This window comes from Colletes latitarsis, chromosome 4 (genome assembly GCF_051014445.1).
Source record: "Colletes latitarsis isolate SP2378_abdomen chromosome 4, iyColLati1, whole genome shotgun sequence".
Classification (NCBI taxonomy): Eukaryota; Metazoa; Arthropoda; class Insecta; order Hymenoptera; family Colletidae; genus Colletes; species Colletes latitarsis.
Genome location: NC_135137.1, coordinates 43,302,954 through 43,329,562, shown reverse-complemented (window position 1 = coordinate 43,329,562; position 26,609 = coordinate 43,302,954). Strand labels below are relative to the sequence as shown.

General features: G+C 50.7%; 1 protein-coding gene across 6 annotated transcripts in view; it reads left to right on the top strand.

Moving 5' to 3' along the window:
* LOC143341056 (LIM domain only protein 3) overlaps window positions 1-20,796 on the top strand; it is a 47,252-nt gene extending 26,456 nt beyond the window's left edge. For 4 of the 6 annotated variants that reach the window (XM_076763591.1, XM_076763587.1, XM_076763586.1 and 1 more), the window contains exons 2-5: window positions 12,909-13,021; window positions 13,206-13,469; window positions 17,633-17,873; window positions 18,691-20,796. In XM_076763591.1, the coding sequence (XP_076619706.1) occupies window positions 12,933-13,021; window positions 13,206-13,469; window positions 17,633-17,873; window positions 18,691-18,846 (750 nt within the window). In that variant the 5' untranslated portion in view covers window positions 12,909-12,932 and the 3' untranslated portion in view covers window positions 18,847-20,796. Of the gene's footprint in view, window positions 1-2,516; window positions 2,844-6,501; window positions 6,521-12,908; window positions 13,022-13,205; window positions 13,470-17,632; window positions 17,874-18,690 lie in introns of those variants that run through there. The other 2 variants (XM_076763588.1, XM_076763590.1) reach the window with 2 other exon arrangements.
* Window positions 20,797-26,609: the final 5,813 nt, after the last annotated feature.

Genomic DNA, 26,609 nt, shown 5'->3' with positions numbered 1-26,609 from the left:
AAGAACGCGACGTTGAATCGTGCATTGGTTTCGGCGTCCATGTCGGCAGTTAGGGGAAAGGAACGGTGTATCGCGTGACTAGGGTGAATTTAGGTCTTATCGAAAAAAAGCTCGATCGAATTTAAAAGTCGAAGCTGCGCGAGCTCTCTTAATTAACGCGACGCTAAATAAATCCGCTCGAATGGGTCGTACTTGGGCGCAGCGAAGCCGGTGGCGGCGAGCGTGGAATTTATTTCGGCATCGATACGGAACGTTTCTTCGGGAGACAGGAGCGGTGCGCGAGAGACCGATCCCGAGTGCCGTTTAGCTTAATACACGTAACGCTACTCTCCGGCAGCTTTTTCTTCCAAATACTCTACTTCCAACCGATTCCAAGTAGTATAAGTCGTGGACAAAGTAGACGGCGTACAGAAAACCTCCATTAAAGTCCCTAGAAGCGATTAGTACCCTCCCTATCTTCCCCATTTTCCCACTAACCCTGGCATTCTCTGTTTCCGTCTGGTCGGTTTGCGTTTTTCCATTCCCTTTCTTCGTTCGGACCGATCTTCCTATCCGTTCGCAGATACAATTTCGGTGTACCGCGGACACGAACGATTCGGTCCTAAATCGAAATTAAATAGAAAATCGAGGGTAACAGAGAGGGCAAGGGTGTACGGTATGTAGGGGGGTGGAGAAAGGATGAAAGGAAAGTGTAAATCGCGGTTCGAAAAATAGAGCGGCGCTGTTGCCGCGAACCGGAAACTTGGCGGAGGTTAAATTTAGTCACGCGGTGATCGGGAATACCGGATGATCGGACTAGGGGACGTGTGGCGAGGGGGGACGAGGAGGTGGACGAAGCGAAGGGCGAGTTAGAAACGAAGAAAGCATAACCGCGAACCGAATAAGTTCACGGGAACGTCATTTTGCTAATGTAATCCACTCCTTTTCCTAATTTAATCAGTGGCCGGCCATAAATCAGCCGGTAATTAAAAGAGACCATCGCCGATGGCGGCAATAAACATGGTCTAATCCATTTCGTTGGGTAGCGCATAGGTGTGGATAGTACGGGAGTGGAAAAAAGGTCGTAGCCTTTCTAATTTAATCTGGCGAATGATTCCGTGATTCTCGAAGCCGACGACGGCAACCCTTTCATTACTTACGTCCCCACCCTACTCGGCGAGGCACCCTCGCTCGCCACGGCAGCTCCCGAAGCCTGTTCCTCTTTCGCTCCGCGGCCACCCCCTCGAAGAACCGGCGCAGAACACTAAATCAGCGACCAGTGTAATTTTTGTAATGGGAGGTGTGGCCTCGTAGGGGTGGTAGACGCGTCTCCCGCCGGGAGAACTGGCCATATAGTAGGGATGCCATCCCTGCGTTCTCCTCGCGTCGAGAAATATTCGTAGGGGTGATTTTAGGGGTGGATTTCTACGATGCGAGCACGCCGCTTCGGTGGTTAATTCTCCGTCGCTGTGTCTCGACTCGGGTTGCGATCCACCACGCTGTTTCTTCCCTCTCTCTCTTTTTCACCCTCGTACCTTCCTTCCCCTCCTCGTTTCTTCCTCCCTCCCTCCCTCCCTCCCTCCTACCGACCCTTCTTTTACCTTACTCCGTTTCTCCTGCGTGTACGGGCACGTACGCCTTCGTTCGTCGCAAAACAACGTCCCTTTGACGGTTTACTCGCCGAGAGGATGGTAATTAGAGACTCTTTTCTCGCGTCTACGACCGATGCTCCTGTGGTTATTTTAATCCAGAATCGGAGGCCATTTTCACCGCTTTAAATGTTCGGAACGTTTTGAACGCTGCGACGCTTTGCGATTATACGGTCGATCGAACGAGGAGTAAATCGTGAATCGTGAAAACGTTTCCGTCCCTCGATCGTCTTTGTTGTTCTCTCCTTTAATTAACTTAGAGCAAAGTTACGAGAGTCGAATGCCAAAGTATCGTATTCCCCCTGAAAATCGACCGTAGAAGGAGCTTCGTTTATCGGATCTAGCTATACCCACGATATCCTCGCACCCCAATTCCCCGTCAACGGTAGCAGTGCTCGGATCGATGGAACGCGCGCGGGCTGGCCATCGTGAGCCGCGGTTTCGAGCGATTAATCGTGTGCCGTCTTAATCGGCTCAAAGCGCGAATGGCGTGGCGTGGCGTGGCGTGGCGTGGCGTGACGTGACGTGGCGTGGCGCGGCCGCGACCTCGGCGCTCCACATCGTAGAGAATTTCGCACAAGTAGGAGTTTAACCGTGCCGCAGTTCGAATGGCGGTCAGAGTGGGGCAACGAGTGCGGGTTTGAGTTGGATGGCTGGTGCAAATACGGGTTTCTAGCCGCGTGCGAGTTCCTCGGGTTTGGATACGGAGCGACGACGGTCGAGTGCGCGGTTCTTCGGAGTGGGGATAGCATCGCGAGAGGGGAAGCGGAGCAGCGATACGCACCACGGGGAGGGGTAACGGGATTTACAGCGTGGCGGCTGGAGGGGCAAACGGCGCGAGGAGTGGGGATTTATCATTCTCGGTGGCGTGCCGCGGTCGCACGCGGTACTCGGCAGTTTACAACCAGCTGCAGGTCTGGTGGTGTTGCCAATTTTCTGTCCAGTACTCGGTCTCTCGTCCACCGAACCTCCAGACGCGGGATGCCTTACCGTTCGATGTAAACACTCGCGATCAGAGTCGCGGAGGGCTTCGCAGAGGCAATATATTCGTATTCGGAATGGATCGTTTGCATCGATGGGAAACTTAACCGAAATGTCAAACGGTGAATGTTATTTTGTGCGGCGGGTGTAGTGTTACGTGAGAGGGGGGTTTCAAAGAATCGTTCGTAACGAAACGTGTCCGGAGGAGCTGGCTCGGACTTGAAAGATTGTCAGGTAAACTAGATGAGATTTTGCTAATTTTCGAGATACGAGTATACGCTTGACGCATTAGTTTCCGTTGACGACGATGGCACGCTTACGCGACTCGAAACCTACGATCTAGCGTTTGCAAACTGTAAAGATCGTTGCATCGATTCGAGCATAACTATAAGAGGAGGTTGATCAAAGGGAAACTGGTCGTTTCCCGCTCGATCCGCGTCGTATCGTGAACTCCGCGCAATTTGATTTTGCATGCGCAAGGTGGCGGAACATTATATATGTCGAATTCTACAGGCTGTTAATTGACCGACGATTAGCGTACCCCGTGTCTCCGTGCTTTGATTCGACAGTCCCATCAAAATATTTAGTCACCGATACCGACGTCTCTGTCCACGTTACCGATAGCACTGGAGGCGACGCGATCGTATGGTTGCCGTTAGCGAGACGGATTCCTTAGAAGCAAACTTAATCTGCATCCCGTAGAATGCTGGCACGTTGTTTCGTTAATTCTCGACTTAATCGACGAGTACATTACGCGAGAATCGGAGTACCGTATTCGTAACGCACGAAATATTGCTATCGACGGAGCATTAGTTCGCTCGGTCCGAGCCTCTGATAACGTAGACAGAATTGTCATCGTTTCGAGGCAAGCACCAGGCAAAATTTCATTTGCGAAAGTGCCGTTGGTAGTTTCTAAGAGTTCCACGCTCGTCGATTGTCCGGATAAACGCGAGACACTTGCCTCGCGATAACTCGTTGACGGTATACGTGTAAGCAGGTAGGTAGTCGTTTTCCTACTTGAAACGTGAAGATGTATTTAATTGCGGTATCCAGCGCGTAGTCACCGCGAGTGACCGTTGGAATACCTGGCGTCATACCGTAACCGTGTTTCAGAGATCACCGCGCGATCTCGTCGTACAAACTTTCAGACTTTCTTTCTTCTCGCTCGCCCATCGCAATCGCTTATCCGTTTGTCGACGTACCCGTCTCTTGGTATCCGCGTTTATCTGCTTTTCCCTCGAGACATCGATTACGATCCGGTCCGACCGGATATCGACCAATGTCCGCCTACCGTCTCGGTAGGATACTGGCACAAGGGTATCCGGTCGTTTGAATTTCAATAATTGGCCCCAGTTTTAATAGCGGCGGTCTCGTTAGTCGTCCGCCCGAACGAACTGACTTAATTATTTCGTTTGAAGTTGAAGGGACGGAAGAGCGAGAGAGAAACGAACGGACGGACGTACGTTTGGACGGTGTACGGGTAGACGAAACGACGATCATCGTGTCCCCGCGGAGGTGTGTTCCGCGCACCGCGCGCCGCTCTCGTTGCTGCTGCTCACAAATAAATTGAGAAAACTGGAACGAGGGAGACGGTCGAGCGTGGCAAACGTTTATTTTACACCGACAAATTGGTGAGGCTAATTAGCTCCGGCTAAAAGCACAAGTACCAGCGTGACGCTGTGCCGCGCCGCATATCGTGCCACCGATGGCTGGCTGTTTACTGCTGCAGTCAGCCAACGAAAGGATGCTACGAGAAACGTGTTTACCCTCGCGTTTCCTCCATTTCTCGGTCTATGGGAATATTGAATCGGAATCATCGCGTTTCATCGCCCGCTAACGAACGTATTAACGTTAATTCGAGTCTCGACCGGTAGTTACGATTCCATTAGGTATCCGTCGGCAGCGATCGGAAAATTATAGGGGACCGCGGTCGCGATATAATTTAATAATACCGGTTACGCGTAACGTCTTTCGACACGCGTCAGCGATAATTCCGAGCCGAATGTCCAATAAAAAGCCACTTTGCCCGATCGAAATATCAAATGTAATCCTCTTAACTCGGCTGCACCGGTCGAACGTGTATCTCCGGGACTGACCATCGCGCGCGCTATCCTTTTCTCCTGGTCTTTTGCTCCTCCCTCGATCTCTCCTGCTCTAAGCCAGTTTATCGCTATCCTTGTCGCGTCTAGGCGATTCACCCGCGCGAGCTTCTAACTTAACTTGCGACCCCGCGTCCTTCACCCTCCCGGCTCTATTCCCATCCAGAGGCGTTGCTTTTACGGCGATTGAAGGCTTCCCGCGGGTCCTTGGGCACTCCGCCAGGTGGCAGTGCCGCGTCCTTCTGGGCGTCGGCCCCATTGTTACATTCCGAAAATTTTTCAACGAACCCCCCGACCGACGCACGTTGTTTGTTGAGTCGCGCGCGTCGTTTGAAACGTTCCTCGAGGCTGACGAGGGAACCGCGGGGGCCGCGGAGAATGGGACCCGAGGCTCAACCGGCTGGTCTAATTTTTAGCGTGCCGCTCTCTACTCGCCACGGAGTGGGCGGGCCGCGATTGCACGCGAACCCGAATATAATTAACTTGAAACTTTAATTCGTTTCCGTCCGCGTTGCGATTCGATAAGCCGATCCGTGGATAATGCAACGTTTCGGGATCGAACGACTCGAGAGGCACGCGCACCTCTATCTCCTGGATCGGACGAACGATGCTGCCCGCGATGCGTAACGTCGGGCTGCCCCCCCCCCCTGATCGTTGAACGATCCTCGACCGAAATCGATTAATTAATTAATAAAGCGATAACGCGATAATAACACTGGTCCACGATCGAATAGAAATCGCGGTCGAGTTTTCGCAACGCGATATAGAAAATTTTTCCTACGCGGCGATCGCGACCGAGCAGATTTCGCGTATCGCAGACTCGCGGCGTACGAGTTTCCGCGCCTTGAGTCGCGAACAATGACCGCTCGTTTCGTGTCACCGGGCCAAAAAGACTTTGTTTCCATTGTTAACCGTTTCTCCCATCTCCGACACGGGACCTCTATCGCCGTCTATTCGTGCCGCGAATTTTCTTCCCCGCTCTTGGACCGTGCCGAACAAACGAACGAACGAACGAGAAAAGGAAACTTCCTACGTCGACTGGCTCGGTCGTTGGACGGGTGTGCCGGCTATTGGCCAGAAGGATATCTTTCGATTATCAAGACCGTCCGTAGCTACCGCCTTAGCCGACTGGGCGCCGTTGTCTTCTCGGCTCTTTCAATTAATGTTTTGATTGATTTCGGACCCTTGCCCGGAGGCCGACCCTCCTCTTCCGGCTCCTCTTCGATCTTCTATACCGCGCGCGTCGGTTCTTAGTTCTGCAGTTCGTGTTGGACTCGCGCCATCGATCTTCGTATTTCTCTTTTCAGTTTCTATTCTTTCGATTATACGTTTATACTAATATACGTATTAATATACATATATTATAAACTGGCATCGGATAAAAGTAGGAAGACTCGCGCGGTTTCGTATGATAATTCATTAACGCGGCACGCTTAAAATCCGCGCGTTCGAGTCTCTGGTTTACGTCAGCCAATAAAAGCACATCGAGATACCAGGAGACTAAGTAACATTCGGGTGGACGTACTATCGTCCGCAGCATCGACCAAAGTCGGTCCCCCACTTTCCTCCTACCGCGGTTCTTTAAATCAAACAGCGAACGATTTAAAGTCGTTCGGAGGAACGAACAGTCGGATAACCGATAGCCGCAGCTTTCTCCCCGGATTAACCGTGACTCTTTCGTTTCCGATGCTCGTGTACGTGCTATATCCACGAGGAGAATGGACCTCCACCCCCGTTGGCGGTCGTGGCTGTTTGGCAACGTACGAGGAGGCGGCGACATCGTCGGACGGCACCGAGGATCCCCGCTAGTCGGTATACGGTCGCTCGAATTGGTGTTATACCGGTGGCTGTTTTATTGCGAGATTTGCGGCATGGCCTCCCCGTGTAACAAGACTTACCGAGATCTTAATAGAATCTGAGACCACCGCCCCCTCTCAGCGAGTCCCGTACCACGGACTAACACCGTCTTCGACTACGCTCCCTTCCTCTTTCCGCCTGGCCTTTCTCTGCCGGTCTACCGTGGGCTAGGCTGGGCTAGCGGGAGGGAGTTGACCCCGGCGCTGCATCCCTCTATCAGGAAAAGGGGTGCTTATTCTAAGCGTATATAAGAGGGGTAGGAGAACGCCTGGGGTGGGCTGAAGGGTGATTTATGAATATTGCCTACCGAGAAAAGTGTATCGCGCCGTCGCGCGTCGATTTCACCTCGACGAACACTTTTAAGCGCTCTCTGCGCCAACTTTCTTTTATAACATTCTTGTCGTTCCGATTAGCGAGATCGATGAAACGGAAAAGAGGCGCGCAATAGGCGCGCAACCGTATCGAAATCGATCCAGAGACACCTTGGTCGATCCGATGAATCAATTCGACCCGTTTGCTCGACGACATTTCTTCGACCATCGACGCCATTGCACGAGCAGAGGACGACGGGGTCTCAACTGTCCCTTGTCCCTTTTCGTCCACGCGAATCGACGAATCGTAAATGTAATCGAGAATTTCGGAGGAACCGCGCGAGTCGTGGATGTCGCGGGTGTCTTGGCCGCCGCGTGACACGATAACGGCGATCACGAAATTCGAAACACGCGTCTGTGTGTCGTCGGATCGACCATCACCCCTGCGCGAACGGAATATTCGATGCGTGTTTTGCAGCGTAAACATTTTGCTCGGCTTGAAACGGTAAACATTGCGGGATGTTCAATTCGAAGGGCGATCGCGTCGAATAAATCCGTGCTCGATAGTATTAAACGTGACTGCAACTATGAAAAGCGTTCCGAAAACCACCGTGATTTACGATCGAAAATGCTTTTCAATCCATCTAAAGAATATATCCAACGTTCTTGCGCTCGTTACCGTTTATTCCGATTTTATTTTTCGCGGTTGCTTCGTCGCCATCGAGTCGAAGAAACACGCGAAATACGAGAAACACGCGCCGGAAGCAACAGCGACGACAGAGCACGGAGTAATTGGCGTTAACGATCGACTGGAAATGCAATTTTATATTTTATTACCAGCATTTCTATTTATCGTTTCAAATATCGCGGTAACAAAAATAAGTTTAAATTGAATTCTGTTCTCCCTTATCCGCGACGACATCCGCTCACCATCTATCCCCGTATTCTCCGTACCATCGAACAATTCTATTTCGCTTTTCCAATGCCCACAACCTTGCCGTTTCGATACGTCGACGTCGCGTCGTCGCGTTGCAGCAGGATTCTCGTTTCTGGGAACGATTTAATGGGACCCGCATCAAACGAGAAACCTTCGTCCCGATGCGCGATTGCTGCTTTTTAAACGAGCACGGTGGGAAACCTGAAAATAAATCGCAATTTATCGCAACAATTTTTACTTTTCGACCTATCGTAAAGGAAGGAAAGTATGAATCGCTGTCGAGCCTCGACGACAACAAGATGAACGGTACTCGGTAGGATCGTTTTGTCTCGCGTTTGCCACCTTTGATCCAATAACCGTTGGATAACGAAGGAAACGTTTTGAATAACAGCGGGGACGGAATTTGACGTTATTCCTGGTGGTATTAATTAGCGTAGTTGCCGGCTAATTGTCGCCACGCAGCTTGGTAAATATCTAGTCGCGTACCGAGACAGCGAAATAGCGTCCGCAACGAAAGAGGGATAGAGTGCAACGAGAAGAATATTTTCTAACGTGCTCGCTACGAAGACAGCACCACCGGCACGGTTGCCTGCGCATATAACGGCAGGATCGAGAGTAGATCTGTCTCCCCAGGAAGCTTGTTAGGCGTCGGCGAGCTCCGCTATCTTCTAATTGGCGATATAATGATTCTGTAGGATGGTATACCATGGTCCTGAAGGGGCCGAGGAGCACCCTACGCCGTACCTTCCCTTGTTAGGGGCGAAATTAAAATTTGGCTCTACCTACCTTCTGTCTCCCCTTTCTCTCTCTCTCCCTCTCTCTCGATTCCAACCTCTTGGTCCTTTGGCTTCTTTCTCCGAATATATCTCCTTTTCCCCCGTATAGATTCGTCGTACGATCCCTAGATAATGTTATATCGCGTGTACATGTGTTGCAGTTCAAGATTCGCGTTTGTATTTTGAGGAGATTTTCGACGGGACAAAAGGGTGGCTCGACGAGCACGCGTGATTGCGTTTCTTGCCCGCTGTCGTTGATTGTTCTTGTTGCCCGTGTGCTTCCATCGTCGAATGATCGCAAACGATTCGCTCGTTTGTAGCCGGTTGCTCGTCATCACTTTCGGACAGCGAAACTTGGGGACTCGTAATTGCTCGAGTCAAAGACGTGTGCCGCCGCGCCGTTGGCGTCTGTTAATTGGCTAGGTCGAATCGAGAGTGGCGGCGACGATTTCGTTTCGTATCGTGGGTAACTATGACTCGGGAAAGGAACGACGTGGCCGTAGTCGAGTGCCGATGCTTAATTAAACGTTAATCTCGTGTGCGGGCGGGTGATGTTGGGCGCCGAGGAGGCGAGCAGTGGGCGAAATTAAGGCTCGCCGGTTGATTCGAATTCTCCTTGAGAAATTTCCTTTCCCCGAGAACGCCCTTCGTGCGCTCTCTAGTAGTTACTAAACTGGTCGTCTCAATTAGCGAAACTTGCAGCTACGTTACCGACTTCCAATTAGTCATAGGTTGCAAACTGTATCGCGCTTACTGGAGCGAAACTAATAACTTGTAGACCATGAAATATATGCGTAGATAGGATGGAAATTAGCGATGGGAGGTCGGGTGGACGTTTTACGTAAGAAAAATGTTGGATTCACGGTCGACGATCCGAAAGAGGTCGCGAAACGTATTTCGCGCATTTGTCCCGATACCGATTCTTCCCGCGCAAAAATTGAACGTTTCGCGAGACGAAAAGAAACGGAACCCCGAGTGTTGTTTGTCGAGGCTTGTATGCGTGCGTCGCGTCGCGTCGCGTCGCGTCGCGTCGATCTCTGCGAATTTACGAAGGCCCTTGTCGCGCTGCTGATAGTTACAGGCCTGGTCTCAATTAGCAGAACTTACGTCGCTAGGGTCCAATTAGACGTAGGCTAGAAGCTACACCCTGTTTGCTCAAGTTTGCCGTACCTGTGCACCACCGTCCGTCGTCGGATGGGGTTGCTGCCCGTCCTGCAGCTGCTCCCGAGCCCGTTGAAGGTGTCTTTTTCCTACGCTAATGACTAATTAGCAGCCTCTCCACTTCACAGTATAATGACACGGGATACAGCTTTGAGCCGTCGGCTGGGATCATTATTAAACCCCGAAATTGCAGTCTTGCCCGGCGCTCCGCTCCACGCCCGCGCCGCCTCGTGTTATGCAGCACGCCGTGCCCTGTACTTTGCCCTGTCCTGGGCTTCGGTCCCTGCTATGTATCGCTCGCGTATACGTGTATACCCTCGGCTACGTTGCTTCGTTTCGTCTACGGTACGCGGGCTCGATCCACGGCTCGAAGGACACGCGGCAAGAAGCGGAACGTGACTCAACGAGGACGAGGGTGCAGGGTGCCCTGCCTGCCTGCCTGCCTGCCTGCCTGCCTGCCTGCTTGCCTTCCGATTTGGGGTCTCGTATCCGAGTACTCTTTCTCCCGGAGTTACCCTCCTCGTTTCGAATTCTTGAATCACTCGTCTCTTTCGTCGTTACACGTATATTAACGATGGCTTAGATGCGCATTAAATTATTTCTTGTCCGTTGGTTCGTTCTACATACGCTAGTGCTGCTGGTACGAGCGAGAGAAACAAATATACCAACAAGTTTGCCTCTTGTCCTTTCGAACGATAATAGTTTCCCTTCAACTTGGCGTGTCCGTCTCTTGTCGCTCTTTTGTCTCTTCGCTACGGACGCGTAACAGCCAGCCAGCCAGCCAACCCTCCCTCGACGAGACGGTTTCTTTCTCCTCCCTCGTATGCTTCTTTTACATTTATTTATTTCCTAAACGTCCGTTCCCGTCGGCTACTTTATATTTGACGTTTTTATTAAACCAACCGGCTGCCCTGTCCGGAGCGACAGCGTATCTCGGGAGGACGCAGCGGCGATCCGGGACACGAGGCTGGGTTGCCCGGTAGGTTATCCCATATTGCTGTTAGGGCAGTTTCGTAATCTCGGAAGGGTGCCTGTTATATCGATCGAGTAAAAAGTCGTATCCGTCGCCGATTCGTCCGTCGATCGGATATATATTCCACCCTCCAGCCTCCGCGTTGTATCCGAGCCCGCTTTCCTATCGGAGCCAGAAGACAGTCGGCGTGGAAACGATGGACCTTGTATCGCGTTCACCACCATCCCCGTATACGTAGACGGCCCCCTCGATAAATCAACTGTTCACTTTACGATTGCGTTACGTTCGAGACGACAATCCCCGGTCTCGTGTAAGCCGTTTCTTGCGCGAGGACGACTTTTACGCGGTCGATAGGCACGAGCAGGGAATTTTTTTCTCCTGCGAGTGGCCGCGTAAATCAGAATCGACGGGTGTCGAGGCCTGGGTATCGTCGGACCGCCGCCAATATACCGTCGCGCATTGTCGCGAAATAATGGGACGGTAAATTGACGGGATTAATTTAATTTTATCTAACGTTTCATCAGCCTGGCCCCAGATACAACAACCACGGTCCAACGCTCGATCGGAATTGGATATTGCGCGTGCACGACAAACAACGATACATCCGTGAAAAGTCTCCGGACCGGGTACGCGTTAATGGCCACGATCGGGGGCGGAGGGCGGTGGGAGAGTTTAAAGATAGTCTTTCTCGTTATTGATCTCGTGTATCGCATCGCCGCATTCTAGTTTCGATTACACCGTCGGGGAATCGGCATTCGATCGTGCGATCGATTCGATATCGTGGTCTCTTGCGCGCCGTGTCGCGCCGCGTCGCTCTGGCTCTGCCCCTTTGGTCGTTGGCCCACAGGCTTCCTCTCCTCTCGTTACGAATATTCTCCCGGCGCTTCCGTCTCTCGTGGATCCTATCGATCGAATTGGAAACGAATGCGCTCGCGCCATCGAAGCAAAAAGAAAAAGGAGAACGAGCGACGGACGGACGGGGGTTGAGTCGTTAGAGGAAAAAATAAATCTGGAGAAAAAATGGAGCGCACAAATCGTTTGACGAATCACGAGGCGTTTCTCGGATACCGGTGTAGGTGGGACTCGCTAAGAGGGGACCAGGGGGATACGCCGTAGAGGGATGATGTTTTTTCCTCTGCGGCGCCTCTTTAATTTGCCCTCCAATTAACGGACGGGGTCCTATTTGAAAAATACCTGCCACGAGGGCTGGCAATTATACTCCTTCCTTTTTTTTTTTTTTTGCGCCACGAGCGCGTTATTAGCGCTATCCGTCGTTCCTCTTGCTCTTCCTCGTCCCATGTTCTTTCTCTGCTTCTCCCACCGACCCCTTATTCGCTCCTCCGACTCTCCGCCACTCCTTCTGCCGAGCTGATTCTCTTGGTTCCCACCATTCGCCCATCCGCCCATCCAACCACCAATACACTCTCATCCGGCGGTTTTTACGTGTCCTCTATCCCTATCCGTATCCGTATCCGTAACCACGCGGTTGTGTGAGTTTTATGTGCATAGGAAAGTGAGCGAAACCGGGATAAGGTGGTGGAAGGATAGAGAGAAAATGTGTGGGTGGAAGATGAGAGGAAGAGAGAAGGATCCGTAAGGTAGGAGGAGAAGGAAGGCGATGGTGGTGGTGGCGGTGGCGGTGGCGGTGGCGGTGGCGGTGGCGGTGGCGGTGGCGGTGACGGTAGCGGCGGTGGCAGGGAGGGGTGCTGGCGAGTTAGAGGAGTGGCGTTTATAACTCGTGCCCGAGTCTCCAAGCTTTGAGAAGGCCAATTAGCAGCATAAAGCTACAGCTCGGCCCCGAGGCCGAGGATGTTTGTATGTAATAATGGATTGTTATTCAAAGTATCCGGCTAATTAATTAAGCCCCCTCGCCTCGGCGTGCACCCACTCACCATTATAGCTGGTCGCCCCCTGCTCTCGAACCGTCTTTAGAACGCGTTCGTTCCCGCGAATGCGGTCGTTCCTCTCCCTTGCTCTCGCCCGCGTTTACATACTGCTTTTCACCTCGGGCCCTGCGATTCGAGCGTTCCCGTGATCGATGCACCCGGCCGCGTTTCTCGTCGATCTTTCAAACGCGACGACCGAATGATGCTCCGTCACGGCGCGGCGTCCGCTCGAGGAACGCCAAGTATGGTTTTGTTGCCGCGTCAACGTTTTACGAATCGGTGTCCTTTGTTTGTTCCAGACGGCGATTCTAGCCGACATCACGATGACTATGGACGTGAGCAAATCGGAGACGAATAAAAATGGCACCACGCAACAAGAATGCGCTGGTTGCGGAAAGACGATCACCGATAGGTAAGCAATTAGACGCCGCGCCGCGACGAAAAGCAGCGAATGTCGCGATCTAAGAGCGATCGCGAACAAAGCTTCGCGTACCCCGAAGATAGAGAGTCGTCTCGTACACGCGGCTAGAAGATTATCTTTGAGGATGGTGCAGACTTCTAGTCGGTAAGCACGAAAACTATGGTCGGTGCTTCAGGTATCTCCTCAAGGCCCTGGACCTCTACTGGCACGAAGACTGTTTGAAGTGCGGGTGCTGCGACTGTAGGTTAGGAGAAGTCGGATCGACTCTATTCACCAAGGCCAACCATATCCTCTGCAAGAGGGACTACTTCAGGCTGTTCGGGAATACGGGCAACTGCGCGGCCTGCAAGAAACAGATACCGCCGTACGAACTGGTCATGAAGGCCAGGTCGAACGTCTATCACCTGGACTGTTTTGCCTGTCAGCAGTGCACTTACCGGTAAGTTGGACCGACCACGCTAGCTACGGATGTTGGGTAATTTTTTCGCTCCTCGTCCAAGTACAAGATGCAAAACGCACAAAGACAAAGGGACGTACGAAAGAAACGCGTTGAGAGAAAGGGTAGAGGGAGAGGCTGAGAGAGTGAGAGAGGGTGGGGTGGGGTGGTATATTCAAGGGACGAAAGGAAAGAAGCGAGTACTGGTTTGCGAGACACAGTTCGCTCGGGAGTTGGTTTACAGGTCAGTTGGGAAATCACCCTCTGCTCTATCCGTCGCAACCTCCTCTTTCGGGCTGGGGTGGCATTCCATGCAGGAGAGAGCAACTTTTCGCGCGCGCGTCCCGGTTCTTTCCCCTTGTCCTCCCTGCCGACGACCCCCGAGACCAGTTATCTAATTATCTAGATACCGTTGACATTTTTCTATACCAGGTATTCGAGGCTCGAGACACGGTCCCTGTAAATAAGTACCGAACGGGCTCGCGATGGACGACGCGTCGACAAAGGCGCGCGAATCGAAAGTTGTAGCGCAGTTTCGAACATGCACGTGTGTGAAAACTGGATCGCAAATTTCGTCGAGAAAATCTAAGAAAGATACGGTATCAAACGGAGGGAGCGCCGGTGGTTGGAAAATAGTAGAGAAACGAGTTGTTTGGAAGCCGGTCAATGTAAAACGCCGAAACTATGGAGCTGTGGCGAAGCACAATACCGGGCTTATTGACGAAACGTAGGGTTCGAGGGGTTGTCGGCGAACACGAGCGAATTGGCAGCGGTCTGGATAAAGGGGGTGCGAAAGAGAAAGAGAGCCAAAGCGACGAGGAGGTCGCGGTACGGCGGGGGACGGAAGGAACGGAACAGGAGAATGTAGTTTGGAGCCAATAACAGTGGCTCGTCCAGGCGTGCGACAAACGTTGTACAGCTTCTCAAACAATGCGAACAAAAGAGCATCAATTTTACGTTTTTATCGCGTGGTATTGTCTATCTTCGACAATGGCTCGGCGAGCGGGTAGCAGCGTAGCTTTCTGCCACGCCGCGCCACGCTCCCATGCCCAAGGTATCGTGTCGCGTTCAACCTTGCAACCGACTTGGGCGGAATCAACGAAACCTAACCGTTTGGCTTTCTCGAGCGGAAACGGGCCCAATAGGTTACACGACCGTTTCGGGATGACTCGATCGACCTGATCTATTCCAAAGTACGCTAACAAGGAGAGTGCAAGTTGTTCGGCTCGCGAGCATTTAGTCTCGAAACCTTGGACGATCGTGGATCCAGTCGCGTTGCGCGGCAAACGTTGTAGCAGCATAGAAAGAAAATCGATCGCCGGATCGTCGAGACGATTCGGGCCAACTACCCTCGTTCGGAATATTTCGTAGCGGACTGGGAATCAGTTCCAATTATTTTCTCGGTAAAAAACGAGCGGGCGAACTCGAGGAGGGTAATTATACGCGGGGCGCCGCTCCACGCCGCTCCACGCCGCTCCACGCCGCGACGTGTAACGCGACGACTTAGAGTTTGCAATTAAACAGCAACAATTACACGGGGTAACTTTAGACTGTAATAACAGAGAATAAAGGGTTGCCGGTGGCGGTGTCTAGCCTACCACCCTCCTGGTTAGAGGATGATTTACCGATCCAATTAGATATACATATATGTATATGTGTATCTCACTGTATGTGGGTCGCGCACCTCGCGCATTGGAGAATATGTTGCGTGCACCGATACTACTGCTCGGCTCTTGGCGAACACGAACGAGACGTTGCCCGAGCACGCGCGCGAGAACACGTTTGGTCAAACTTAACGATCGTCCATTTAATAATAATGCCTTTGCCGACTAGAAATTCCAGTATGCCATCGTGACGTCGCTAATTCGCCGCCGCGGAGTTCTTCTTATTATTCTCGGACCGTAGAGTTTACTATCGCGTCGCGTTCTCGAGAACATTGAACGCGCAACATTCCCAAAGCGAATCGGAGCGATAACGTCGCGCACGGTGTCGCTCGGTTGTCCCTCGGCGTGGCCGGACGATTCAACGTTGCAGCGACTGCGTATGCAAATTTTATCCAAGAAACCCGTGTCCCTTCGAAGAAAGGATTCACAGAGGAGACGCCAGTGAATGTTTTATTTCGCACATCCTGGTGGGGCAACGGCCGGCCGGCTGGCGAACGTTACAACTGCACCGGCACCGAAAGAACATGCCCCGTAAAGTGACTCCAACGGGGTCACGCATTGGTACCGGTTATTTTTTATTTATGCATTCGAGAGACCGTCAGAGTCTACGGTCTGACCCGCCATTCGTTTCCGCGCGGTACGATTTTTCTTCGAATCGTTGCGCGTCTCGGGCAGCAGCTTCTGGGTTCCGCAGAGCCAGTTGATCCTCGTTAAAGATTCAACAGAGTTATCCGACCACTCCCATCCTTCGTTCTAGATTGAAATTTTCCATGCGGGATAGCGCCGCACACCTCTGCCCCCTTCTTTCTTCGTCTTCCGGCCGCGATCGGTTAATATTTCAGCCTCGGTGTTGCTCCAGGGTCGCGTTCGCCCGCCGCGCCGCTTCTCGCCTTTTCAACCTTCGCGCGAATAGTATGGCCAAAGGAACAACATCGAACGCGATAAACCGTACAGTTAACAACTGGGATACACGCGTTACGTTCGTTCGGGAAACTTTATAGTCTGTACGAGGCGTTGAAAGGCTGTTGTTTGCCTTTCCTTACCGATTCGAGCTGCCCCTCTGACCGCAATCGTACAATATTATTAGGTACTGCTGGAAGCGCGCTTAACGAATCGCGACCAACTCGAGCGCGCACCGGTACGAAAATGCTAGAGGAAAGTGGAAAATCTGCGAGTATCGCGTAGCAGTATCGTGCCGCGACAGACACCTGCACCGTGCACCGGATGCGGGAATTAAAGGACCGGGATTTGCGCGGCATTACTCACGCGATCATAATAGGATCCCTGGAACGGGTGCGCTCGTGCAACGCGATAATGCCGTTCGTTGCGCAATTCCGGCAGTGTTTGCTCCGATCCAGGCAGCGCAGTGGGGCGAGTTGTAAAATCGAGCTTACGAACCTCGAGAACAGTTGGATCGTCTTATAGCCTCTTAAGAATATCCAGAAACGGACAATTATGCGAAAAAGTAGTCTTCGCCTGTCCGTAATCGCGACAACCTAATTTCGCGTAAACTCCTTCATGGTCTATCTCGTAAAGTGCAAGCAGCGAAAATGCTGGGGGGGGGAAGTAAATTATTTTTGCGACGAGGCGAACAAATAAATAAATAAATAAATAAATAACCTCGAGTGGTTTAGCTGACGGTCAATTGGCAAGGAAAGCACCTTGAGACCCAGCCGTCGCGTTGCAGGGTAGAGGAACCAGAAACCAGCTGGTGATTGTCAGCCGAATAACGAGAGCGGTCGGAGGGTAGAAGGAGAGCGAGAGTGGGACTCGGTGGGAAGAGAGAACGGACGAGGATCGGAGTACAGCGTCATTTAGCAGACGACGCGTATAATGGGGGAAACGAGCGAAACCCGGTATAAGCTATGCTCGCCAGCAACGGCCGCGCGCAACGCGATAATTCTATTTGCCGTACGATTATGAGAGTATCTACCTCGAACCAGACTCTGCCGCTCTCGTATTTCGCTCTCGTATTTCCTACCGGGATCAAAGCGGATGTGAGACCGCTCGCGGACAGAAGCCCGATAATAATTATTTGTCCGACACGTTGCGATACGCTCGTTATCCAACGGTCGTCCCGTGCTCCCCTCTTTACCATTGTTTCTCTTTGTATTTTTTTACCTTTTCGTCGCGACGATCAACCGATTATCGACGAGTCCCAACCGCCACCAACCAACGGTTACCGTCGAGTAAACCGGATCGAACAATTATCCAATTTTTCTTCCTCTTTCTCCTTTCTCTTTGTAATTTTAATTGGTCCGCGCCTTTTCCCGACGCGATTCTGTAATCGCGCTGCAACCGCGCTGCCTCGTTTCTAGAAGGAAACACGCCCGATAATTTCCCCATCTTTTTCTTGTCAACACGAAGGGCTTTTAATCGACACCCTAACGGCTAGGTGAGAAAATGTCGCGCGCGGCAACCGGCGGATACGTCGCGGCGCGCTGCTCCGCAACGGGACGACCGACGACGTCAAACCTCGAAAGTGTCTGGTTTTGATTTTAGGTTTTGCGTGGGCGATCGATTCTATCTGTGCGAGAACAAAATCCTTTGCGAGTACGATTACGAGGAGATGCTCGCGTTCGCCAATATGTCGGTACAAACACCGGCCTCGCTGGCGTACATCAAAAGGCAGCTACCCCCAACGCCGACACCGCCTGGCCAGAACATGCATCCGGGTCACAATCCACAGCAATCTCATCAGGGACTTGGGCAGTCGGTGGGTCAACATAATCACGTGTCGAACGTAAGTTAAGAGAGGTGCAACGTTTGAAGCGTTTCACGCACGCGTGCGTGAAACCGTCAACGCCTTGACGACAACAGTGTCTTGCTTTAATTGAAATCGCTGTGGCCTTCTCTCGCATGACCAGAACTGTTTTTGCCTTGCACAATGGTTACCCCGTTCGATCCTTTTCAACCGTTTCATTACTATTTGCTTTGGTAACAAGTACATCGGGAAATCTCGGTGATTCTCGGTGACTCATTTTGTTCGAGTCTACGAAACCAGAGCGTCGCGGATCGGCATCCGATGATGCCACATACGAGGTATACGAGTACATCTTACACCCTATGGTCTGAAAGTGGCCTAATCTGACTGTCATACCGACTTGAAAATTCCAAGGTGATTTTAGCGTCATGAAAGAATTATTTTCGGTTGCGGGGGTCAATTACAATCATTTTTGCTCGTTACACATAACCCCGAAATCCTACGCATTTTCGAGAAAAAAATTCAGAACCGAAAATATATTGGATGTAAGGTCTGCTTGTGTACCTCGTCTGTGACAATGCTAGAGACGGAGATTTACCAGTCGTCGGTTTTAGTCAATTTAATTAAACGCCCACGACTCGTGGAAACGTTAACAGTTCGAAAACTGTAAGTGTCCCGTAAACGATAGACAGGAAGATTCACGTTCGCGATAGTCGTTAAGGATCGCGGGACCGAAATAATTGTAATATTTACTAATCTCGAGAGGATTAAAACGCGAGGCGATGCGTCGATAATTAGCCGCCATCGGTAGAAATATTTATCGTAAGATCGTTGAATGATCATTTTGTGAATGTAGGGTCAAATGTCGGGGGGTACACCGACGGTGAACGGAACGGCCATAGGCGTCGGTGGTCCCAGAGCTCCCGGGGATATGAACAACAATGGATTGTCGGGTCCGGCTCTCGGACCGGTGAAGCCGCCGCCGATGTCCGTGCAGGCGCCGACCAGCTGAAACGAGCTGTCGCCTCCCTCGAAGAAGCTCAGATGTCTCAGCGGTTACTAAGACTGACACTCCCCGGCGAAGCGAGGACGTCGACGAAGCAAAAACGAGGAACCCGCGAGTGTAAGGCGTTAAAGAAGGACCAGAGTGACGGAGGCCGAGACGATCGAAACGACTCGATCTCCCGTCGAGAATCTCGCGAACGCTTCCGAGCGATCGAACGAACGTTTTCTGAGACTGGGAATAATTACTGTGATCGCGAAAACTATGAACAAGTTTACGGAGAATATGTATATCGATAATAGGACCGTACACGCGTTACGCGTTCACGTACACGCAACAGGCGCACCAAGACGCGCAATACACACGGACAGAAATAAACACGAGGGAACGTGTACAGGCGCATAGCACGCGTTTTGTAATATACGGTACCGACATGTAACGATAAGATAAACGATTTATGTAAGATATATTTCTAGCGCGGAGAGAAGCGAACGATTAAAGGCGAGCCTGACGATGAAAAGAGTGTAAGAGAGCGTGCATGTAAGTAGCAGAGTTTCCCTGTAAATATCCGTATCGCGTCGACTCTGCGACCACGAAAGACTGTCAGTATACGCAGATTCATCGATGATTTCTATGGTACTCGCGATTCGTCGCTATTCGATCCAACAGGTAATCGAGAAGACGAAAGCAACGAGTAGAATCGGAGAAAGGAAAACTAGGAGCGTCGCGTAGCGATGTCGTCGGGATAGTTTTTCATTTTTCTGGGTGCTCGGTTAGAAATCTATAAGAATCAAAACTCGTTTCGACGTATCTCGGGTAACGTCGAAATCTCGATATACGAACCGAAATCACGGGCAAACGTTTACGATGGCTGATACCAAAGATTAACGATGTAAGTTTCGATGCCCCTCGAGAGCGAACCGAAGTTCCGAATTTCGGAATCCCTTACTCAGTGATAATAACCGTAACAGGTGGCGATTCTATCGACTACGGTCGGAACAACATCGACTGTCCGCTCAAGGCCAGTTCTCCCATCCCGAATCGCCTCTGACGTGATTCTTACTTTTACGTACGCGGTGTCGATTCGTCTGTGCTTTGTTCGAAAAATAGAGGGAGTAAAGCTAAATTGTACCTGCAGATCTGTGCGAAGCGACGACAGACGCAACGGTAGAAATAATGAAACAATCTGGTGGGGAGGAACTTTTTCGGTGACTATGGGCGAGCAATCGAATTTGTTCCGACTGGTAGTAGGAAAATCGAACTCTGAACGAAGCAGGAACGTTTTCAATGCGCGTACGATCGAACGCACGATAAAAGAGGGGCTTATTCGTGGCTTTACGCTTTAATGCCAAAAACAAACAAAAAAGAAAGAGGCATAGAAGAGAAAAGGGTGAGTCACATATACCAAAAGACAGACGTGTATCCGATAATTGATGCGTGCGCTGATAAAGGATCTGTTCCGAATCGATTCGAAGCCTTGCCGCGACGATCGTGGAAAGTTTCCCTGGACGAGAAAACAAGCCGTCGTTTTATCTTTTCTCTCCTTTCGCGCTGATCTCAAATCCGTTCCACCTTTCGATCCAGGGAATTTTTTCACGAGACGCAACGCGATTCGACCACTGTAAATTATTCAAAATTCCAAGGCAAATTCGAATCCACCGTATCGATTAAGTACAAAGAGGTTGCAAAGAGGATGCTGTAAAGAAGAGTTAGCGTAGCAGCAACAAGAGAGAGAGAGCGTGCGTGCGAGCGAGAGCGAGAGAGAGAGAGAGAGAGAGAGAGAAAGTACATAGTATTAAATCGCGCTCTAACACGGAAGAGTCGAACTTTTACCTCTTTTTTTTATCCATCTGTATATAAATATCATTTATTAGCGCACTACTAACATATTTACGAATCGCCTCGCTAGAGGCTCCCATTACTACCGAGAAAATATAACATTCTTATAAATACAACACTGTGAGTTTCAAGCGCATCTTCATTTCACTTCCAGGACTACGGTTTCATCGCGATAGAAGTGCTGCAACGTGTTCCAGGTTTGTGTATTAATTTTCTATTTACGAATTTTTCCGCAATATTTCTCGTATTTTACTTTCGTAATCCTTGATATTATTGTTACCGTTGTCGTTTTATTCGCTAACCCGTAGCAGGGAATCGCAAGAGAATCGAGGACAGGGTACGCGACGAGAAGAGATCTAACGATTTCTAGAGGTCGTATTGTTTGCACGATGCGATGAAGTAGCTAGAACGGAGGTCTCCGCGACACTGGAGACCTGGAAGGGGCGAGGGTGAAACAGCTATGGGGCGGCTACGCGATTTCCCTAATGCCTTCCAACCCACGGAGTTGAATGTTATTATGCACGGTGAAGACTTTATAATAGGACGTTGAAAGTCTTTAAAACTCGCGATCCCGATCCGTTCACCGCGGTTCATTTTCCTTCTCGTTGTTGATCTCGGAATATCTCGACGCTCTTTGGCGGCGTCCAAACGATGTCAGTGATTGGCCGATAATTGCAAGAATTAACTAAATAATTTAAGTACGAAAGGTAACGCGTTTTGTGATCGCTGGCAGCTCTTCGTTTCGGTTATCCACTCTCGCGAGTAACGAAAAGGGGAGGGGAGTAGTGGCTGTCGAACGGCTGTGGAACGCGGAAGAGGCGGAGAAAGAAAAGCAGAACCCCTTAAAATAATCTGTCTCGAAATGAAATCAGCCAAGGCAATTTCCAGCCCCTGTATCCAACGGTGATGTTAACAGCGGTGGCGGTTTTATCCACCCACTCTGCTCGTCCCTGATTCCAACACGGTGCAACCGACAAATGACGACGCGGCAACCCCCTCGCGGCGGCACACGGAATTAAAGATCCCGAGATAAGGGTGTCATCCTTCGCTATGCATTATGTGTTCGGCAAAAAGCTCGCCCCCGGGCTATTCTAACGGTCTCCGTCTCTATTCCTCTTTCCAGGGTCCCCCCTCTCTCGCTTCTCTCAATTTCCCTTCTGTCTTTGTTCCTCCTTTGGATCTTCCTTGTCTCTCACCCTCCACCCTCCAGCATTCACCATCTATCCTTTGTCGTCTCTGTTTCGCTCGAAGAAGTTTCCAATTAATCTCCCTCGTATTTTTCCCCCGTGAAGGATACCTCCGCCCCGTCGGTCCATCTCTAGACGCGTGTCGGGACGCTTTGTTCCGGCACGATCTCTCGTTCCTTGTTCGATAAACGAATCGACGTTAACGATCGATCTTTGCTTGGCTCGATAGTTGTTTAGTAATTAGAGCGTCGTGTAGAGCTATCGGAGATTTCGAGGAAACGAGGGAGGGAGGGAGGGAGGGAGGCGGGTTGTCGTTTTGAAACAGCCGTGTAAAGTATCTCGTGGAAGCAACGGGGTGTACAGAAGAAGTACGCGACGTTATGATCCAAACATCCTTTTCGGTCGCGGCGAATACAAGTTCGACCACCGTGCGCGCTCGTATTTCAGGTTTTATCGCTCGAAAACGCCAAGGGTGGGCCGTTTGGTTGGTCGTGCTCGACAAACCGTGCATCGAAAGGCGAGAGGCGACTCCGAAGGAGAGCAAAGAGACGAAGCTCGCGGTAGATAACCTAGGGCACCGATGGAGCTTCGGTGTATCGACCGTATCGATTATGCGTAAACTTGAAAAATAAGCTCGATGGTAGAGGAGTTAAATTCGCAAAGTGGATCGATTCCTTTCGATGGCTACGATCGACGAGAAGAAATAGAAATCGTGGAACGAATAGATTTTGCAAGGAAATACTCGCGGCATTTAATAAAATCGCCAAGAGAATCGTTTTTCAGTAGTCGAGGTAAACGCTATAGATCTCCGAAGACAGGAATCGCGATTCAGCGTACATACGTAGATGGACGTGTTCGCGTAAAGTTTCTTCGTAGTTGTCGCGTCTTTTTCTCTTCCTTAAAGCATTGTTCGTACCTTGGAATAGAAGAAAGACGAAATAGGGCTAAATAGGAGCGAGAAATTGATTTTGGCGGTTACCGCGGAGGAAGATCGTGACAATAAACGGTTCCAGGAAGGGGACGGAAGGCTCGTGGTCGAAATCGGAGCCGCTTTATCCCGGTGTATTGTCGGCGCGCATCCTAAAGCAATCACACGGGCGGTCGGTCAACCCGCCATTACACGATATACTGCCTTAACTTTGGACGGAGCAGCGACGCCGACGCCAGCGTCGCGCCACCGCATCGTCGCACCGCCGCTCCACACCACGTCGCATCGCAAACGTTACGTATAGGGTGTACCGAAGGAAATAACCGTCATCTGTATTCGCGATAACATCGTAATTGAATGCGGTTGACGGGGATTTGCTGTACGCCGAGCGGCCACCAGGCCCATAACCGTTCCCTTTTACCTCGGTTGCCTTCACCCTCCTTTTCGTCATCTTTTTCCTTTCACCTCGCAACCGCCTCGTACCATCCGTCTCCCTCGCCTCTCCTCCCGTCGTTTCTTTCTTCCTTCCTGGTTCCCCCGTGCTCGCCCTTTCGCCGCGTATCAACCCCTCTCTCCGATACGACTAGCTCCCTGAGCCTGGTCCTCCCTCCGTCCTTGGCGTTCTCCTATCTTCTACCGGGATATTAATCATATCGAAGCGCGTAAAAATCTACTTCGACGACGTTTCGAGCGGGTCCCTGTTGGTGGCATACCGTCACAGGACCGACCTCTGGCGTTTGCGCGCCGAGACAGAGAGGCCGAGCGGCGATACGAAGATAGCAAACATAGGAAAGGAAGTTTACGAGGGGTATTTCGCGCCTAACTGCGCTATTCTTCGACTAACCGATTTCTCTTGGATCGACGAAATCGTGACGGTGCCCAAAATCGCGAGGAAATCGTCTCGATTTTAATTAGTTTCGGTCCCGAGTACACATATCGTAACTGGCAGTGGACCAATGTCGTTGCGGGTACTATAAAGGAACAACCAACCTCGTCGGGGTGTATCGTAGTGTAAAAATCAATTAACAGAAATATAAAAAGACACTTGAGCGAGATAGACGGGATTGGGATTGTCCGGTTCTCATCGGCGCCAGTCGCTATCGGGTCTGTACAGGATCGCTAAACGCGAAAGAAAGTGGACGCATCGCGTTCGGTATCGGAATAATAAACGAAATAGGGTTGGTTTTGCGAGTGTATCGAACATCGAGAATCGTTCGCGTTTTCACCGTACGCGTTGATGGAAAATACTTGTTTCGCAAAACCTGATTGTCGCGCGACCCTCGGATTTCGCGCTCTATTAATGTCCGATTCTCGTCTCTCTCGCGTTCCTTTCGGTCTTTCTCCGACGATTTTCCCTCGTTGCCGTTTGCGTTCTGTTATAAATGTTTTTGCGACTAGACGAGCAACGTACGGGTTGTGCTTCTGCATTAAAACGTTTATATAGTCTGGACGTGTTGGTGTCCACAGTGCGCAGAGGATAGGTTCGAGGACCCGGTTCCATCTCTAAAAGCCTTTGAAACCGTGATCGTTTCTTGCAATATGAATTTACATTTGCGTCTCATTGTTTCTAACGATGATTTACGCGTCGGGCACCTACGGTTTCCGTTTCTTTCGAAACCAGAAACAGAAACAGAAGTTATCGGGAAAGATTGTAGAAACGAGACGGCGAAGCCGAAGGCCGGAAGTCGTCAAAGACAATAATCGCACACGAGCGGGGCATTAAGGGTAAGTTAGTTGTCCGTAAGCCCCCAAATTACGAATTAGTGTGCGTCGGAGTCTTGGTCCGACGCGAATTACACCCCCTGGAAGTCCTTAACCACGACGATGGGAAACTAGAGGCGCGAAAATTGTGTTGGAACTAAACTAAGAATATTACCCTGGGGAATACGCGCAAACTACTCAACGATGCGTACTAATAACGCAACCGATACTAACTGTCTCGGTATTTAAATTTCAGGCGACAGCGGTTACGTTAACAGGAATAGTGGGCTCGGTTTGGATCGTGCAAAGGCAATTAAAAAATGTAAACGGAATGGTACGTACGGAATATCCGATAAGATAAATAATATTAGATATTTAGGCAAGTAGAGGACAGTACGCAATTATTTATCTTTTTTCTGTGCTTTGACCGCTCACGTTACTTTGTACAGAGAAGCAAATAATTTGGTACGTTGGCATCTTTCGAAATTTTTTTAATTAAAATTACAACTAAATTTGTTTAATTTAAAAATGTAAACGGTTAAACTATTACAACCGAGAAAGGTGGGTCTATAGAAAGAAGATTATACAGTAATTGATCAGACTGACCGGCGGCGAGTCAACTATGTACTCGTCGCTGCGTATACATATGTATACATATACACGATCGGTTCTTTTCAAGATCGCTACCTGAAGCGTTCTCTTACGTATAAGCAACTACGATATCGACGGTGTGTCGTAGTCGAGAGGTGTAAGTTTTTGAGAACCGTTCGTACCCCGTTGTGCACACAGGATACGGTGATGCGTCTCGTTTAAGCAAAGGTAAATTCAATGGGTTCCGAGGGTGAAACGAGCTGTCGGGAATAGAAAATGTGTAATTACCGTGTCCTCGACGGAGATATAATTTGCGCTAATTAACTCGTGGAAGTATTTTTTCGTCTCGGCCGCAGGCGCGCACGCGCGCGCCGTTTGTCGGTGTCTCGCGACTCGGCTCGTGCTTCCGTGAAAGTTTTTGGTTAATCGAACGACGCGATAAGCAGACCTTTACCGCCGGAAACGGGCATTCTTAGGAATAAATAAAAGTACGGTACTTTTCGCACTCTGCTACGGCCACGCTGCTCTTATCCTCTCCGCAGAGTCCGTAAACCGTCTTCTCTGTTCCTCGTTTGTCCGTTTCTCTCGGGCCGCAAACCCAACGGGGATCGTTGACGATTTTACGAGGGACTAGAGTCGAGTATCGGTGGGCAATTATCCGCGAAACAAACAGGTCCGCGAGGGAAAGTCTAACGACTGCCGGGGTCTTCCCAGCGATTACCTCAAAGCAAACCGCCTAACAAGACATTGTTCCGAATAGCTTAGCCATTCTCCCCTGGCTTGGCCCTTTTCCACCCTCACACCCACTCCAGTGGAACCTCTTCCCACATGGAAGAACCACCACATCCAGCGGAACGACGACCGAACTCGGTAGCAGTTAACAACCCTGGTCTGGCGACGGTCGTTAGCAACCAACCTCGTCCTTCCCGTCTACGGGTTTCTGGCTCCACGCTGCACACCGACTCCTAATTCAAATCCGTGCTCCGTGGCTGTGCACCGTGGACGCTGATGAGCGTAAGGGAAACACGTCCTCGTATCACGGAAACGGTCCGTTAATAGCGAACCATCCTCCCACCGAAGGTTAAATGTTTCTTTCCTTTCTTTTTTCGCATTTATTCAACCGGCGACTCGACGCTGGATAATTCATCCGATCCCCTGTGCATTCCTTGAAAAGTAAGTTTGTGGGAAAAGCAAATTGGGTATCGTTCGATAGGTTGTTGCGCACAGTCTCGTTCTAGGCGATAAGAGAAACGCAGGAGGAAGGAAGGGTAGAGCGTTTACGGATCGAAATAAATACCGCGGTCGGCGATGGCACATCGAGTTCCTTTAAAACGTTTCTTGGACTATATTCGCGCGTTAACGGCATTATCGCCACCGTGCCGCGATAAAATCCCCCGGGTGATAATATATTCCGGTAGGCATGCCGGGAAAAAATACAGATTAAGGTATACTAAGCGCGGATTTAATGCCTATTTATACGCTGCTAAGCACCGGCATTACCGGCGTATTACGATCCCAGCAGTCGC